Source organism: Stenella coeruleoalba (assembly GCF_951394435.1).
Source record: "Stenella coeruleoalba genome assembly, chromosome: 11".
Lineage (NCBI taxonomy): Eukaryota > Metazoa > Chordata > Mammalia > Artiodactyla > Delphinidae > Stenella > Stenella coeruleoalba.
In genome coordinates, this window is record NC_137157.1 from 59628746 (window position 1) to 59647415 (window position 18670).

The 18670-nt window shown below is 53.4% G+C and overlaps 1 protein-coding gene across 4 annotated transcripts; it reads left to right on the forward strand.

Moving 5' to 3' along the window:
• Positions 1–376: 376 nt before the first annotated feature.
• On the forward strand, positions 377–6799 carry SMUG1 (single-strand-selective monofunctional uracil-DNA glycosylase 1). 4 transcript variants are annotated; one of them, XM_079937068.1, is made up of 4 exons: positions 1060–1138; positions 1718–1989; positions 3957–4255; positions 5289–6799. In XM_079937068.1, the coding sequence occupies exons 3-4, from the start codon at positions 3968–3970 to the stop codon at positions 5814–5816; spliced, it is 816 nt and encodes a 271-aa protein (XP_079793194.1). In that variant the 5' UTR covers positions 1060–1138; positions 1718–1989; positions 3957–3967; the 3' UTR covers positions 5817–6799. The 4 variants fall into 4 exon arrangements, with proteins under 4 accessions (XP_079793195.1, XP_079793193.1, XP_079793196.1 ...); XM_079937069.1 differs by lacking the exons at positions 1060–1138; positions 1718–1989 and adding an exon at positions 377–402; XM_079937067.1 differs by lacking the exon at positions 1718–1989 and having other exon boundaries at positions 422–1138.
• The last annotated feature ends 11871 nt before the right edge of the window (positions 6800–18670 follow it).

An 18670-nucleotide genomic window follows, 5' to 3' on the forward strand; every position in this document is an offset into this window, starting at 1 on the left:
TAGAAATGGTCTGTAGCCATTGTTAATACCCTCAGGTGAGTTGAGAGACTGCGGATAGTTGAAGCTCCTTGATTGACAATTCCTTTGGGAAAAGTGTTGTGGATGAACTTTTGGAAAGGTGATGCCCTTTACGGCTAGAAAGGATCTCCAAGATCCTTACAGAGCTTGGCTTCTCACTTCTCAAGTCTGCAGAATTTAGCCCCGCTGTAAAGAATAAACTACAATCCCCAGCGTCACTTAGGGCTAATTTAGCACACCTTCCGGGAATTTTAGTATTTCCGGCGGAAGTGGCCGTAGCTACGCCAATCGCCTTCCCTAAACAAAGTAGACTACAATTCCCACAGCCCTCCGCGCCCAGGGGCGGGGGAAAGGAACCGGAAACCGGATGGGGCGCTGGACCAGGTAGGGAAGTGGGAGTCTGGGAACTTGGGGCTTTGGGGGCGGGCTGGGAGCTCCACGGGCTCCCCGTGGGTGGCAGGCGGGGAGTCGGGATGTCTGTGTTTCGGGGCCCCTCGCTCCGTCAGGGGCTCGCCCGGCGCAGGGAGAGCCGAGCCCATGGAGCCGCCCGGAAGGCCTGCGGAGACGAGGCTTTCCCGTCGGGCGGAGCCCGCGGGCGGAGGTCGAGATTTCTTGTGGAGCTTAGCCGTCAGCCCCCTCGGAACTAGGAGGAGAGCTGAAATGTTGTTTCGGGGTCCATGCTCCATTATTATTATTGTTATCATTATTGGTTTAAGGATTTGTTGATTGTCCCTGTGGATTCCTGGAGTGCCCCCAAGGGACAGGGGAGTGGATAGTGTCTTGGATTCCTTCTGCACTTGCTGTGTTTAGTGTCAGAGAGCCTGGGTGGCCAGACTTATCGGTGGGTCACCCTCCATTTCCTTCGCACTTAATGTAATATGGCACTGTCATTTAGAAAGTATCTGCCTTTCTTAAGTCTGTGGCCCTGGGTGACTTTCGATAGGACATCCAAGTTTCTCCTTTGGTGGGCTTTCATGGTGTTTTGTTCAGGACATTAAAGCTGGAATCACAGTGTATAACAATTGTTTATCTGTCTTGTCACAGTCATTTATGAACCTGGCTTACATTTTATTCATTTTGGACTTCTTCCCCACCAGGAGACTACCACAGTGCCTCTCATGTAAGAGACTCATAAATATTGAAAAGTATAAATGAGTTAACAGCTGGTGGTAGGTTGGATGGAATTATTTCATAGAGAAGAGAGGTAAATGACTTAAGAGAACCCTAGAGATTAAAACCAGGACTAGAATTTGAGTCAGTTGACACATAGCCTGCAGCTCTTGCCATCCGGTCAGGCTTTGAAATTCTGGAACACTGAAAATAAGACCTTGTCACTGTTTTGTGTACCCCCAGCCTTGCTGTCTTCAGCATGGGTCCCTAAAGATCAAAGGTAGGCTCAACTTAAGGCCTGAGAGAGGTTCCAGACTTGGAGCAGCCAACCTACTAATGTTGGCACTGTGTGGGGAGATGCAAATCAAGGGCCCCTGAGACTATTGAGTTCTCCGCAGCTCCCTTCTCAGCTTTTGTTTGAGTTCAGTTGGCCGTGGGTAGCAACCCAGACAGATCAGTTAAAGACTTCTGAGATCAGTCTAGGGAAGGATTTCCTAAGTTTGGCCCTGATTTTTTTTTAAATTTTTATTTTATATTGGGGTATAGTTGATTTAAGATTTTTTCTCTCTCTCTTTCCCACTTTCTCTAGGCTAGGGTCAGAGAACAGGTTGATGGATCAAGCTGTTGTGTCAACCTTGAGGTCCCATCTCGGGGAAGAGGTTACTCTTGACCTGGGCAAGGGGTTGAGAGGGAGAAGAACCATGGTCCCTGCCCTGTGGGAGGCCCAGATGTGATGGAAACATGCCAGAGCCTGGCAAGCCCTCAGAAGCAAGCAGAGGGCAAAGCAGGCAGCTGAGCCTTGAGTGGACTCAGGATGTAGAAGTGGAGAGGAGTCCATCAGGAAAGGCTCCTGGGTAGAAGGTAGTTTTATTTATTTTTAAATTTATTTTGGCCGTGTTGCACAGCTTGCAGGATCTCAGTTCCCCAATCAGGGATTGAACCTGGTCCATGGCAATGAAAGCCCGGAATCCTAACCACTAGGCCACCAGGAACTCCCAGAAGGTAGTTTTAAACAGGATTGAAAAAAGATGGTATGGTGAGCAGGTGTTTGTTGACTGCCTAATAAAAGCTAGGACCTTGGAGCTATGGAGGAAAATTAAACAGGGTCTCCTCTCTGATCTGCCTGAAGTCTAGTCTGAGAGGCCAGGTGTGAATTCATGAAGAAGCAGCTAACCATGGTGACGTGCAGTGGTTCTCAGCCGTCACCAACAATCAGCATCACTTGAAGAAGCCTGTTTAAAATACAGATTCCCAGGCCTCACGCCAGCCGTACTTGGGTTGGGCGAGGCTGGGAAGGTACAGCAAATGGTGCAGCATCCTGAAGAGGGACGGCTTTACCAAAGGGATAGTTGGAGCTGCATCTGGAAGGGGACGTATGATTTGGATGTGTGGAGGGGTAAGGGACTCACAGTCCTGCTTCACTCAAGGAGTCTGTGAAAAATTGGGTTTGTAGAAATAGCATGTGCAAGGTTTGGGGAGCTGAGGTAGGAAGGGCGTTTTGAAAGTGTGAATGGAAAGGTCAGTTTGGACCACTGGGTTTGCATGGGAGTGATTAGAAGGAAGATTGGAAGGAATGGCCTCTGTGGGTTACAGAGCTCGCTGGGGTGCTCCCTCTTCCTGCTTCCCCCCTTCCCTCTTCCTCATCCTCTTCCCGTCCCCCTTTACCTCCCCCGGGCCGCCCTTTACACACAATATCTCATTCCATTTCTTATATCAATATTGTTAGGTGGATATTGTTTTTCTTAGTATTTGGGTGAGGAGACCTGAGGCTCTGGCCAGGGTTACCTAGCTTGTAGGAGTCTAGTGTGAGTCTGGTAATCGTCTCACTCACCACTGAGGATTCTTGAACGTGGGCAAGAAGATGGGCTGTGGTTGCGGGGTTGTAGAATTAGGGTGGCCGATGGAACCGTCTAAAGCGAGATGGGTGTGGGTGGTGATGCGCACAGCCTTGAGTCAGATGGTTTGGGTTCAAATCCCAGCTTCGTTATTTGCCAAGTGCGTGACCCTGGGCACGTTGCTTGATCTTGCTAAGCCTCAGTTCTCTCCCCTGTAACGTGGGAACAGTAATACCCACCTCGTGGGGTTGTCGTGCACATCAGTGAGGGGTACCTGGCACGGAGCAGTTGCTCACCACCTGGAAGCTACTGTAATCCGCTCTGTAATTAGTCTCTGGGCTGTGGCTGTGCACCTGCATCCCACCCTTTAGCACATTGGTTTCCAGGACACAGTCCCTCCTGGCTGGGCTTGTTTTAGGTGCTGCAAGTTTGCCATGTAAATATTTATTGAAAACCTAGGCGTGGCCTAGGAACCAGTGACTCAAAACCTGTGCCTGATGGAAAGGAGGTTTGGAGTGGGGGATGGTTGGTGGTTATGGGTTGTGCTCACCAGGTAATATATAAGGAGGATACTTGAATCCAGAAGAGGAAGGGCCCTTCATTACCAGGAGCTGAGATGAGCGAGAGCTTGCCTGGAGGCTGGGGGTGACTGACAGTCTCTTCTTTTTTTACTTTTTTTTTTTTTTTTTTTTTTTCGGTACGCGGGCCTCTCACTGCTGTGGCCTCTCCCATTGTGGAGCACAGGCTCCAGACGCGCAGGCTCAGCGGCCATGGCTCACGGGCCCAGCCGCTCCGCGGCACGTGGGATCTTCCCATACTGGGGCACGAACCCGTGTCCCCTGCATCGGCAGGCGGACTCTCAACCACTGCGCCACCAGGGAAGCCCGACAGTCTCTTCTGAGCCCAGGAAGTGGTAGTAGGGGCCCTGGCCAGCCTGGATCCCTCCCACGCTATGACTGGGGCTGTTGGGGCCTCTGTCCATCTCTTTTCCAGGTGACAGTGTCATGGCTGTGCCCCAGGCTTTCCCGCCAGGGCCCCTCCGTGAGGGGGGTGCTCTGGTGGAGCCCCAGCCCTCCCCTCGAAGCTCGGCTGAGGGCTTCTTGGAGGAGGAGCTCCGGCTTAATGCTGAGCTGAAGCAGCTGCAGTTTTCTGAGCCCGTGGGCGTCATCTACAATCCTGTGGAGTATGCGTGGGAGCCGCATCGCAGCTACGTGACCCGCTACTGCCAGGGGCCCAAGCAAGTGCTCTTCTTGGGCATGAACCCAGGACCCTTTGGCATGGCCCAGACTGGGGTAAAGAGGTCGGCTTCCTCTGTTGGGTGGAGGGGGAGGCTTCAGGGTGGATGCTTGGCTGCGCGGGCTGTGGGGAGCCTGTGCGCGGCTGTGGACGTGTGTGGGCCCCCCCGCCCCACACACTGGCTCCTGTGGTCTCAGACACTCTCCCGGCCTCGCTGCCCCTAGTTAACCAAGCACATTAATGGTAGTTCCGCTTCCCCTGTGAGCTGTCCACTAATTGCCTCTGAGAGCCCTGCCTTCCGCCAGCCCCATCCTTTCCTTACCCTGCCGGATCTCCCCTCTCCCTAGAGCGTGCTTGAGTTCAGGAGAGGGACCAGGACTTATGGGGTCCGTGGGGAGACGGGTTGACCGGGGTGGGTAGGAAAGAGATGCAGGACTTTCCGGCAACCCGGGTTCTGCTTCTCAGCTTGAGGAGAGCTTCGGAACAGAGCAGACTCCAGGGCCTGCCTGCTTCCCTTGCAGACCTCCAGATGAGTGACTGCCCCTCCGTGCGGGTGCTCGGCAGGTGGGGGAGGGGAAGAGGCTTCAGGGCAGGAGGCTCAATCGCTTTTATTGATCCCAACTGGGGGCTGAAAGGTGATCCATGATGATCGATGGAAACGACAGCTTGAGGCTTGGGCTGAGAGGGCACCCAGAGAGCAGTGGTCAGCCCTGTCCTTGTGCCTCCTCTAGCTCTGGCCGCCTTTCTGTCTCGGGCCATCTGTCTGTCCCCCCTGCTACCCATCACGCCCTGTGTGGGACCACATATCCCCCATGTGCTTCCTGTACCTGGTCCCAAAGGCTCGTGGGGTAGAGGCAAACAAATAGATCCTCCTGGACCGCAAGCCACACGAACAATTGGAGAAAGAGGGACAGGCTCAAACCAAGGGCCAGAAATCCTTGTCTCAGGCCCTTGGGTGAAGGTGGTTGGAGTGGGGGGTGAGTGGGGTGCAGCTAGATCCTCTTGGAGGGTGGAGAGGGGCTGGTTGGTTCAGAGCCCAGGCGTCAGTTCTCCAGTCTGAAGCCCTGGTGTGTCTCTCCTTCCCCACAGGTGCCCTTTGGGGAAGTGAGTGTAGTCCGGGACTGGTTGGGCATTGGGGGGCCTGTGCAGACCCCTCCCCAAGAGCACCCCAAGCGACCAGTGCTGGGACTGGAGTGCCCTCAGTCCGAGGTGAGTGGTGCCCGGTTCTGGGGCTTTTTCCGGAACCTCTGTGGACAGCCCGAGGTCTTCTTTCGTCACTGTTTCGTCCACAACCTGTGTCCTCTGCTCCTCCTGGCTCCCAGCGGCCGCAACCTCACCCCCGCCGAGCTGCCGGCCAAGCAGCGAGAACAGCTCCTTGGGGTCTGTGATGCGGCCCTGTGCCGGCAGGTGCAGCTGCTGGGGGTGAGGCTGGTGGTGGGCGTGGGCCGCCTGGCCGAGCAGCGGGCGCGGCGAGCTCTGGCCAGCCTGATGCCCGAGGTCCAGGTGGAGGGGCTCCTGCACCCGTCCCCTCGCAACCCGCAGGCCAACAAGGGCTGGGAGGTGGTGGCCAAGGAGAGACTGAACGAGCTGGGGCTGCTGCCGCTGTTAACGAAGTGAGCGCCCCTGCGGCCTGCACAGGATGTGTTCAAGGTCCCCTGGGTCCTTCGGGGCAAGCAGATGGCCGCGCGCCTCCTGGACTGGAGCGAAAAGGTCCCCCTCGGCTCCCTGGTTGCTGGGACCTGCCGCGGCAGTTTGGACACTACTCCTGCTTGCCCTCCCGATTCCTGCCCGCCTCACCTTCCTTTGAGCGTTGCTTCTTTGGTCTGTGGTACCCAGCTCCACAGAGAGCCAGCACCTGCAAACTGCTCCACCTCAGTGTTTCCCTGGAGCCTCTCTTCGGCGGAGAGTGACCTGAACAGTGACTTCCGAGGTCATATTTGCCGTTTTAGAGAAAAGCTTCTGCCAGGATCCCCACCCGTCCTAGAACGGCTTCCTTCAGCTCACCCCTTGCCTCACAGGGACCAGGACAAAGCGTGGGTCATGGCTGCTGAGAGTGAGCTTCTGATGGGAGACTGAGGCTGCGTCAGAGAGAGACAGTTCAGTGTGGCAGCGTGGGAACGGCCAGAAGACCTGGATTTCCATCCCAGCTTTGAGACTTGTGAACTTTATGACTTTGGACAAGTTGCTTGACCTCTCCAAGCCTCGGGATCCTCATCTATAAAATGGGGTCCCTGCCTCATCGGGCTGGTGTGGGGATTAACTGAGGTAACCCTTAAAAGTGCCTTGCGTAATGCCTGGCACGTGGGTGCTCCTTACACCTTTTCTAGCTTTCTTGCCCCCAGGTTGGGGAGGCACTGCACTGCACTACACAGGAAGCCCCTCTGACACAAAGACCCGGGTGGAGGTAGGGGCTGGGCCTCCACCTGTAGCCTGAGTGATGGGCAGATTCTTGCCCCACCAGAGATGGACTAATGAGTTATGACAAACCCAGCCTGTGATTTTTCCGTCTAAGCATTAAAAGCTCCTAAACACTCTTGTGTTGGCTCTTTTTCCCTCCTGCGTGTCAGGTGTAGAAGGTGGTGGTTTATGTTTTCCCATCTCTTACCTCTTCCTGTTTGCAAAGGGTTCTCTTGGGTACCGGGGGGTGGTATGAACAGTCCCTAATTGCCTTGCCAAAGCTGTAGGGTCTCTGTTAGGGCCCTGTCCAGTGGTTTGTCTGCTACTTGGGGCACTGTGATGGGTGGATGGGAGCCTGGTATCTCCAGCTGACTCATTTCTTACCTCTGCTGAATGGCTGCCCCTTTAGTAAGGGCTGGGAGAGTGAATTCAGTTGGGGGCAGAGACCAGCTTAATAAGGAACACATGGTTGGACTCTAGCTCCTAGGACAGGTCATCTCCAGCTCTCAAATAAGATTATTTATTTATTTATTTTTGCGGTACGTGGGCCTCTCACTGTTGTGTCCTCTCCCATTGCGGAGCACAGGCTCCGGACGCGCGGGCTCAGCGGCCGTGGCTCACGGGCCCAGCCGCTCCGCGGCATGTGGGATCTTCCCGGACTGGGGCACGAACCCGTGTCCCCTGCATCGGCAGGCGGACTCTCAACCACTGTGCCACCAGGGAAGCCCAATAAATCAGATTTTTAATACGTGTCCCCCCCATTGTATAATAAGTAATTTGAGTGGCCTCCATTCTTGGTTCTTGGGAGGGGGCCTCTAGATCCTCAGAATTTCCCAAGTGCTGGGAGTTTGTCATCCATGGTGGGACCCTCAGACCACACTTGAGGTTATGCTGAAATTTGACTCAGGAGGGCTGACCATTCCCGAAAGACCAACAGTGTGATTAGAGGGCTGGGGCTTCAAGCCAGGTGATATCAGCCTGCCCTCCAGAGAGAGGAGGCAGGACTGAGGCTGAGCTCAGCCGCATGGTCAATGATTTCAATCACTTATGCCTGCATAATGAAACCCTAATAAAGACTCTGGACATGGAAGCTTCAGTGAGCTTCCTGGTTGGTGAACACATGGATGTGTCAGGAGGGTGATGTGTCTTGACTCTGGGAGAAAGGATGTGGAAACTGGGAGCCTGCCAGATCTTGCATTATGTGACTCTTCATTTGGCTGGTCCTGATTTGTATCCTTTATAATAAAACTGTAATTGTAAGTGGAGTGCTTTCCTAAGTTCTGTGTCATTCTAGCAAGTTATCGAGCCTGAGGAGGGTGTGGGAACCCTTGAATTTGTAGCCAGTTAGGCAGCAGTGCAGGTGGCCTGGGGACCTCCAAACTTGAAGTTGGCATCTACAGTGAGGGCAGTCTTGTTGGGGGCTCTGCCCTTAAACCTGAGGGGTCTGTGCTAACTCCGGGTGGTTGGCATCAGAATTACATTACAGCTTTGCACCCCCATGTTCCTTAGACTCCTTTCCTCTCTTTCTAAGTAGTTATTGCCCCAGTTAGAGCACTAGAACTGGGCACTGGAATAATTGCACAGAGATAAGAGCCATTGTTCTCTTATGTATTTAGCCAAGGTAGTCAGGGAGAGCTTTCTGGAGGAGGTGGCATTTCAGATGGCTTTAGAGACTGGGAAAGTTTTGGAGAGCTTAGTGAAGAGCATTGTTCAAGGGCTGGCGAGTAGATTAATGTTGACTTGGCCCAGTTGGGAGAACAAGGTGGAGAGCTAAGTTGGGGCCAGCTTGTGAAAGGTCTTGAATGCTAGACTAATCTTTGAGAATTTGCAGTCCAGTGAAGGAAGTGAGATGCACAGAACATGCACTTAAAACACCCAACAGATGGGGGATGAAGGGGCAAGCCATACAGGAGGCAGTTTAGGTGCAGTGGGGTCAGGAATGGGAAGGGAGGGGATTAGTGTGTAGGGAAGATGTCTCAGGGGGATAGAGTTGGTTGGGGTGAAAGCCTAGCATTGGGGTGAGAATCACGAGGTCGTGGAGGTAGGGTTGGGCAGTGCGTAGAGGCTCTTGAATAGTAGTGACCAAGATGATGACTTGAAGGCTTAGGTGTGTCAGAGTCACTGCTGGATCTGGCTTCTAGAGGGTTGTTGCCCTCAATTCTTGGGGTCCTTCTTTTCAGGGAGAGGCTGAATAGGGTCCTGGGCCTGCTTTTTCCCAAGGGCACCATGTTAGTCTGCTAGGGCTTCCATAACAAAATGCCACAGACTGGGGGGCTTGAACAATTTATTTTCTCACAGTGCTGGAGGCTAGAAGTCCAAGATGTAGATGTCAGCAGGTTTGATTTCCCCTGAGGCCTCTCTCCTGGGTGTGCAGGTGGCTGCCTTCTCGCTGTGCCCTTCATGGCCTTTTCTCTGTGTGCACCTGCCTGATATCTCTCTTCTTAGAAGGACACCAGTCATATTGCATTAAGGTGCCACCCACCCTTATGACCTCGTTTAACTTGGCTTCAGTAGGAGTTTGGGGGAGTCACAAATCAGTCCATAACAGGCACCTAAAATCATGTCACCGCTTTTTCTTCCCTGACCAATGTCAACCTCTAACGAATGGGTACTCCATGCCTTTCCTCCAGTCTGGGCATGGAGGCTGGTGTGGTGGCTTAGCTGGCTAATAGGCCTTAAAATACCAGACTGGCCCCTACCCCCCAATCCATTTTAGAACAGTTTCTTCAGTACATGTGAGAGTGTCCTTAGGGAGGGGAAGCTCATTGTTTTCTCCTGGGCCAAAGGGCATGGTGATGTCAGCTGCTACCAAACAATATTGTAAGGGAATTCCCTGGCTGACCAGTGGTTAGGACTCAGGTGCTTTCACTGCCCGGGCCGGGGTTCAATCCCTTGTCAGGGAACTAAGATCCTGCAAGCCGCACGGCGTGGCAACACCCCCCACCCCCGCCACACACACACACAATGTTGTGAGAAGTATTTTAAAGCCAAATTGAAGTGATTTGGGATCATCAGGAGTTTTGCAGTCTGATATGTTGGCCACTAGCCATGTGTGGCTGTTTAATTAAAATTAAGCAAAATAAAAAATTCAACTCTAGTCACTTGCCGTATTTCAAGTGCTCAGTAACCACACGTGGCTAGTGGCTACTGACTGGACGATGCAGATGCAGAACATTCCATCCTCTTGGAAGGTTCTGTTGGATAGAACTGTGAATCAGTTCACCTGTAGAGGTTTTAAAAAAGGCAAGCATCCCAGCTCCACTTTAAGAGATGTTAATTAGGGAGGTCTGAAGTATAGCCTCGCATCTATTTTTCTCTTTGTGCTGTGGATATGCAGCCAAGGTGAAGACAGGATTGCCCTGGATGCCCTGAAGGCAAGGAGAGGGCCTCATATTCCCTTCCCCGTATGTAACCCCACACCTGGCACAAAGTTGGTGTCCAGGACGAATGCACATCTGGGTGCCCGCATCTGGGTTTGGAGATCTACCCCAGGGTGCCCACCCAGTAACATGAGTATCTCCAGAGTTTGTTGTGTTTGCCCAGTGATGGTGACGCGAATTCCGGTTCAGAGAAGTGATGGGGTCTTCAAGGTCCCACTCCAACATGTATGTATGCGCGCACACGCACACAATTACACACACTCAACTTGATAGAAACCAAGCTGTGCTTGGGGTGGGAGTGCTTCTGAGACCTGCAGGATGGAGTGTGTTGGGGAGGAAAGGGGCTCTTCCTGTTTTTTTTTCTTACTGAAACAGGATGGCCTAAAGCAAGATTGAGTCTCTTTTTAAAAATAAATTTATTTATTTATTTATTTTTGGCTGTGTTGGGTCTTCGTTGCTGCACGCGGGCTTTCTCTAGTTGCGGCGAGCGGGGGCTACTCTTCGTTGTGGTGCACGGGCTTCTCATTGCGGTAGCTTCTCTTGTCGCGGAGCCGGGCTCTAGGCGTGTGGGCTTCAGTAGTTGTGGCTCGTGGGCTCTAGAGCGCAGGCTCAGTAGTTGTGGCACACGGGTTTAGTTGCTCGGCGGCATGTGGGATCTTCCCAGACCAGGGATTGAACCCATGTCCCCTGCACTGGCAGGCGGATTCTCAACCACTGAGCCACCAGGGAAGACCCAAGATTGAGTCTTGAGTTTGACCACTGTGTGGTCCTTGACTTTCCTTTCCCAGTTTGACAAACATTTATTGATGTCTGCTATGTGCCATTCCCCATGCTAGACACTGTAGGGAGTGACAGAGGTGAATTAGATGATTCTTTGCCCTCATGTTGCTCACTGTCTGGTGCTGGGAGATACAAGCATATAATTATAGTATAAATCAAACAGAAAACGTGCTGTGAGCAAGTTCTAAACACAGTGCTCTGGGCACACTGACTGAGGAAGGGATTAGCCCTCAGTGTGGATAGGAGGCTGTGTGCCACTGAGAGAGGGCAGTGATTGGAAAGTTCTTCTCTCATCACTTGCTCAATCTTGCCACCTCCATGGCATGGGTGTTCGGAAAAGGAGAACACCCAATGGTGTCAGATTGCCCCAAGAATTTCTCAGCCCCAACTGCAAGGTTGCGGGGAGGGGCTCAGGGGCCAGGATTGGCCAGAACCAGGTGTTGGGCGTGGCTCTATGGGAGATGGGAAATGGGGCTTCCTTTTTGATCTCTTGTTCTGTGAACCTCTGGGATGGAAAACAGCAATAGCTGTGTCAGGGGGTGTCCAGGTGCTGAAGCAAAAAAGGCCAGAAACTCAGCCTGGGCATTGCCGGGCAGAGAAGATGAGTGGAATGGAGGGAGGGAATAGAGATTGTGGCCCGGCCCAGACCAGGTCTCAATTCTCCAAATATTCCTGTTTGGGAGGATGTAGGCCAGCTGTTTTCTATTTTTTCCTAATGCCCCAAAGAAGGAAATAATTTCAGTGGGAGCATAAGACATTGAGGTTAGACACATGGATAAACGTCCCAGCTATGACCATCAGGTGATACAGAAATAAATTGCTTTGGGGCAGGCTGAATTGCTTTCTTCTTCAGAGGTCCTTATGCCAGCCTGGCCACAGCCCAAGCTTACCAGTCAAGGTTGAATTATGTATTGGGGGAAACTTTCTCTCCCTTTTTCTTTTCTCTCTCCTTGTTTTGGCCCTCATTCTGTCAAAAACAAAACAAACAAAACAACTGCAATAGAATTTTCCTGCACATCTTCTTGCCTGTTCTTGTGCCCCTAACTCCTCCTCAAGGATCTCAGCCTGATGTCAGTCTCTATGCCCAGCTCACAGAGGGGGTGGCTGAGAGCCCAGAACAGTCCTCCATGGTGGCCTGCGCCAAGCCGGGTTGCCATTTCCATTTTCATTAATTGAAGCATCTTGACCCTGATCATTTCAGGCCAGCAATTCCCTGTCGGCTGGTTGGGAGTGTGTGGGGGACATGCCTCAGCAGGTCATTTTGTCCTTCCATCTACCTTGATGGTGCTGACTCCTGGTCCAGGCTGCAGAAATGGGTCTCTTATTGCAGTTGATAGGGGAGAAGCCCAGTCTCACCCCTTGGGATCTCAAACTTTGTCTTCTGAGGAAGACCTTCCCCGTGTCTGTCCTCAAGCCTACCTGTTGTGATGTTGTCTCAGTTTTGTTTCTTTGTTCAGTTTTAGGAAACTTGATGACTGATGCAGCGGCCTCTCAGAACCTCATCCGATGATGCCTTCTGCTGTGCACTGGGAGAGGAACAAGTCTTTGAAGAAAGGGTTTGCCTTCCAGCCGTGGAAAGGCACCGCAGTGGAGCGATTGGGGTGTGATGGTGGCCGTGAGTGTGAGAGTGAACGTGTGTTTTACTCCTTACCTAGCTTTAGGAAGGGCTATGAAAGTCACTGAGTTAGCAAGATCTTGCCCCCCTGTGGGGTCGTGTCACTTCGTAAGAACCATTCCAAGGGGTACGGTGATGTGTTCCCTACAGAGCGTGGGTCTCCAGTGTATTACATGCATTTGTGTACTTTGTGATCCCTGGGGATCTTCCTTGTCTCTGCATTTTGAAAAATCTCCCAGATGGACACTCGTGTAATTCAGTGTGACCCATTTTTGCTGCCGTTGGGCCTCTGTGCGTCTGGAGTCTTTTTATGTAGCCCCTGCCTTTTCACGCATCTTCCGGGGACTTGTGTCTTTCTGAGTGTCCTCTGGCTCCGTTTGGGCGGGGGGAACAGAAGAAGGACCCCAAACGCAGAGGGGAGCCGTCGGGCTGGGGGAGGAGGTAGGGAGGGGGTGCGCTGCAATCTGTGACTCGGAATACAGATTTGTGGTGGAGGCAGCAGCCCCTGCGCGCGGCGTGTGCGGGGCGGGGGCGGGGGCCGCTGTGGCCCCCAGCTCCTCCGCAATCCAATTAAATAACATTTAAATGCATAACCAGCCCGCGCGGCGATGAGTCTGGAGATTGGAGCGGCTGCGGCGGCGGGCCGCGCGGGCAGCGTTTTGTGGAGCTCAGCGATTCTGGCGGCAATTTCCCCGCTCGGCGCGGCTTTTACGAGCCGGCTCCCGGCGCCCGCGCCCGCTCCGCTGCGCCCGCCCCGCGCCCGCCGCTTCCCGCCACTCCCGCCTCCGCTCTTTCTTCTCTCTCGCCTTCTTTGCAGCCTTCTGGTCTGTCCGTGCATCTCTCCATCTCTTTGGGTAGCCTCTGCCGCCGTCCCTCCCCGCCTATAGCGGTCTAGCTCCTGCGTCTCTCTGTCTCTTTCCTCTGGTCTGTCTCTGTCCGTCTGTCTGTCTCTGGGGGTCAGACTCTCTGTTGCACCCCCTGTCTCCAGCTCCTGACGTCTGTCGGCTTTTGCTTCTCTCCCCATTTCTGCTTCTGAGTGTGACCCCCATTTTCTGGCCGATGCCCTCTCGGCATCCCTCTGGATCACCATCTCATCACAGCTTCTGATTCTCTTTGCTTGTTTCCTTGTCTCTCTGACCTCTGCAGCCTCCCACCCCCAAAGCCTTCCCCTCAAGTCTACTTGCCTTCCCCCACGACTTGGAGGCCCGTGGCCGGGCTGTTCTAGCCTCATCACACCAGCCTTCATGCCTCAGCCTGCCTCCAATGTGTGCTAATGGGGCCCTGATGATTGGGAGTAGCAAGGCAGGGCCGAGGAGGGAAAGTAAGCAGAGGTTAAGAAGACGAGGAGCGGGGGACTTCCCTGGTGGCGCAGTGGTTGAGAGTCCGCCTGCCGATGCAGGGGACATGGGTTCGTGCCCTGGTCCGGGAAGATCCCACATGCCATGGAGCGGCTGGGCCTGCGCGTCCGGAGCCTGTGCTCCTCAACGTGAGAGGCCACAACAGTGAGAGGCCCGCGTACCGCAAAAAAAAAAAAAAGAAGGGGGGAACGGTGATGGACTTGATGGGCTCAGGCCCAGCAGGACGGTGGTGGAGATAAGTGTGTCTGCGTGACTGATTGGATGAGACCGTTCTTCCCCACGTCCTCTGGGAGCAGAGCAGAGAGGGTTGTCCCATTCAGCGTCAGGGGAGTGAGATGTTTCCTTTTCAGGAGGTCCACGAGTCCTGGAGGGATGTGGTGCCATTGGAGCTTGAGGCCCTCCTGAGGGTGGGATGGAGAGTGGGGTGCTTCCTGAGGAGCCAGGGTGGAGCAAGTTCCCCATAAGGAGGAAGACAGAAAGCAAGATGAACCATTTTGTTTCTTGTGTGGGCCCAGACTCCATTATCATCTCCTCTTCCTCCTCATGCCCTTTCTTATCCCTGCTCAGGCCCCCAACATACGGAGCCTGCCGTTTACCAGACGCTATGGCCCATGCAGATTTCTGGGGGAAGAGCATTCCTGACAAAGAGAACAGCAAGGGCAAAGGCCCTGGTGCGAGCGTGTCTACTGTTGGAGAACAGCTGGAGCAGAGGGAATAAGGGAGAGAGTGAATGGTGGGACTGAGAGGTAATGGGAACCGGATCACGTGGGGACTAATAACCCCCGTGAGGCTTTGGCTTCAGCTCTGAGTAAGATGCAGAGTCACTGGAAGGTTTGGAGCAGGGCAGAAGGTTTGACATGATCTGCCTTGTATTTGTATAGAAAATTCTTACTGTTCTGTTGAGACTCGATTGAGAAAACAAGGGCGGGGGGGAGGGGGACCAGGCAGGAGCCTATTGCAGTACCAGGTAAGAGATGATGGTGGCCTGGACCAGGGAGGTGGCAGTGAAGCTGGTGACGAGTGGTCAAATTCTGGATGTACTTTTCAGAGAGCCCAGGGATTTGCTGATGGGCTGGATGGAGGGTGTGAGAGAAAGAGGGGAGTCAGCATGAGACCAAGGGATTTAGCCTGAGTGACCAGAACCATGGAGATTTGGGGAATACTGCAGGAGGAGCTGGTTTGGGGGGAGTCAGTTTGGACATGTCAGGTTTGAGATGCCTGTTAGGCAACCAAGCGGAGGCATCTGGTAGGCAGAGGGATGTACAGGTCTGCGTTTCGTGGTGAAGTCCAGGCTGTAGATATAAATTTGGGGTCATCAGTGTCATTGAATGAGATCCCCTAAGGAGTGAGAACAGATAGAAAATAAAGGGCACCCAATGACTGAGTCCAAGCATTTCAATATTTAGAAGTTGTGGAGTTGCAAAAACTCCCCCAAAATGCTGAGACATCACAGCAAGGAAAATGTGGGCATGGCATGTGTGGGGCTCTTGGCTTGATCATTTTTCTTCATTCCCAGCTACCCTGGTGGGTGAACTCTCGTTGACCCATATCTAGATGGTTCCGACCCACTCTCTGGGTCTCGGCTTCATTCCCCTCCAGACTGCCCCTCCAGACTCTTGGTCTTAGAGCCAAGGAAAGAGGATTGGGGTGAGAAAGGACTGAAGATCTGAGACCCTGAGAGACAGTGACTTGCCCAAGGTCCCTCTGCCAGAAGGTGGTCAGGGCTCCCCAGACATAGTTGAGTGCTTTTTATACCACCCTACCCTGCCTTTTGGGTCACTTCTCAACAAGCAACAAATCTTTACTGAGTACCTGATTAAACCTGCCATGTGCAGAATATCAATGGAAGACCCTAAGGGATCCAGTGGAAACAGATGATGCGATTCTTGCCCTCGAAAAGCTTGAACTAAGGACCCCTGAATAGTTGTTCCCTTCTTTTCCCATCTCTTCACTCTCATTCCTTATGACTTCTCAACAGGGACTCTCTTCTTCCCCACTTTATGCCCTAGGTCTTTCCTTCCCTCCAAACCTTGCCCCAACCCTTTCTTCTGGAACCCTTCCCAGATCACCTTGGATTACCCTAATCTGACGGGTAGCTCAGGCCCATCTTCGTTAACTCTCTTTCCCTCGCTTCTCATACTGAATCCATATGCAAGTTCTGTCAGCCTTATCATCCAAGGAGATCCCAGATCTGACCACATCTCACAATCTCCACTTGTACAATTCTAGCCAAGACACTGGCTTGCCTGCACTGCTGAGCACAGGGGCCCCCGATGGGCCTCCCTAGAGTTCATTCTCGACACCGCAGTCCCTTTCACCTGGGGCCCCACCCTGTCTCCTGAGTCTGTGTGCTTCTTACCATCCCTACGCCATTCCAACCAGTCCCCCTACCGTGGACACTTCTCCTCTGGGTGTGACCTATCTTCTCCCCTTTCAGCCCCTGGGGTGGAGGGTGCTGGAGGGCTGGGGTTGTCCTTCGTTCATGGACCACTGAGGACCCCTGTTGTGGGAGGCCATCTGCCTGGAGTTGGGATGGGGCACGTCCTGGAGGGGGCACTCAACAGGGAGCTTGGGAAGTAAGACCGAGTGTGTCTCTGCAGTGGCCGGCAGGGGTGGTTCAGAGAGGCTGTTGTGGACTCACGTTTCCTCATTTCCATCCTCCGTTTCTTCCCGCTCAGCATTCTCCCTCGTTCTCATCACTCTTTCCCTTCCATCTCTCTGACTGATTCTCTGTCTTTGTATTAGGGAGTGGGAGGGATCCCTCACCAGCCTCAGGGTCTTGAGAGAGTCTCCAATGGAATGCACCCCTGTTCCTGATCTAAGCCCCCCAACTCTGGGGAGCTGGGACAACCAGATGGGGAGCACTGATCTCACCCCCTCCAGCCTGTGTACCCGGGGCTGAGTCATTCACCACTTCCTCCCCAGTGCCTAGCACCGCACTTTGCACCCAGTAGGTGCTTATTAAATATTTATTGAAAGGATAAATGAATGAACAGCTGAAGCATTCAGCCTCCCTGTTGGTCCCTGGGCCTAGCTTTTCTGGTTCTTTAAATGAGTCCTTTCAAACTTTAATGTATACACAAACCACCTGGGGATCTTGCTAAGCTGAAGGATGGGACTGACCAGTCTGGGCTGGGGCCTGAGAGTTGGGATTTCTAGCACATTTTCAGCGATGCTGTTGCTGCCGTTCTCAGATCACATTCTGAGCAGCAGAGCTGTAAGGGGAGGTGTCTCTCGGGCAGAAGGAAGCCCCTGTCTAATTGAAAGAGAGGATGATGACTATTGCGAGGGACTGAGAGAGAGTGACAGAGAGAGGAGCCAGAGGAAGAAAGGAAACCCTCCACCGCTGGTCTAACGGCCCCTAGAGCCCCTCAGCAGTGCCCGTCCCAATGGTCTCAGGAAGCCTAGGAGCACCTGTAACGTCTCCCGCAGCAGCCTCCGTCTCCCCAGGGTCCCACCCTGACTCGGGGTAATGGGGCTCTAGAGACATCAGCCACCTGTGCGTCCCTGATTGGCCTCCTTATTTCTGAGACCACTGTGAGTCCCAGAAAAGAAAGCTCGGCTGGGAGCAGGCTTGGAGTTTTCACTCAGTTCCACGAACGTTCCCCAGGCTGCCTCTCAGTACCAGGCACACGGGTGAACAAGAGCCAGGAGGCCCGTCTAGTGGGCAGGGAGACAACTTGCATGAGTGAAAGAAGGTGGGATTTGCACTTGCCCTGGAGGAGGGTGGGGAGAGCTTTGATGAGCATACGGGAGCTCCAGGAAGTGGTGGAGAGGGCTTTCCAGGCAACATGGGCCGGAAGCAGGATGGTTCAGGGCATGTTCCTTGAAGCACATCGGGATCAGCAGCTGGGGAGAGGGGAGGTGATGGAGGAAGCAGAAATCGTAGGAGCTCAGCATGGGTCTGTATTAAGGAGGGCTCTAAGTGTTGGTCTGAGGAATCAGCACTGTGGCGTGAAGGCAGGTTTATTCTGCATGCGTTAGGGAGCCGTGGAAGGGAGGTCCGTGTATTGGAAGAGGTGCTTGGAGGAAAGGCTTTGCCATCTCTTGGTTTACCTGGCCTACCAGGGAGGGGCTCTGCTCTGTGAGTTGCCTTGTTCATCTCTGTTACTTACTGGAGGCTTGGTCAGGCTCTGAAAGTGACAGTGGTGCCTGGTTTGGGAGGAGCTGAGGGTGGTGGTGTTTTTTTCCCCCACTGTGGGAAAGAGCTAATTTTGTTCTGTGGGAAGTTTAATGATCTTCTGTCCTAACTCCAGGTTCTTTTACCCAGGAGTCCCTGATGAGGACAAACTATGCTTCAGGAAAGGGAGCGGGAGGGGAAAAAGGAGGCTGAGAGGTGAAGCATGCGTGCTCCGAGCTGGTGGACGCTCGGCCCCACCTACCTGCCCAGGACTGTGCTTCAGTCTTAAGCCACACCAGCCACTCACAGCGCCTCGAAGCATTTTAAGACATTGGAGTGGGTGCCCCGGGCGTATCACCAGTGCCATATACTTAGGCACCTCCAGCGCGGCCCAGGCCAGGTGTCAGCCTTCCTAAGAACCAGCTTTGAAGTTTACCACGTATGTATTTCATCCACAGACACGTGTGGGTGTAGGCCCTGTTTTGCTGGCTGCTGGGGAAGGGGTAGCATCTTTGTGATTGTGGAAGGGTGCCCCCCAGCACAGATCTGGGGTTTCCCCTGACAGGGGTCCATGTCTTTCCTCCCTGCATGCCCCTGTCCTCTGTCACTCTCACTGTGCTCACCCTTCCCGCAGGCTGGAAGTTGTGCCAACACGGAGGGCAGATTTTGTTTCTGTGGGAGAGCATGGAATATTATTTTCATGTGATTTATTTTCATTCCTGATGATTCCCATGCTGATGCGCTAACGAGCAGAAGTAGCCAGGAGCAGCCGTCACCAGCGTGGTGTGCAAGGTGGATGGATTAACGGGCTGGCAGGGACC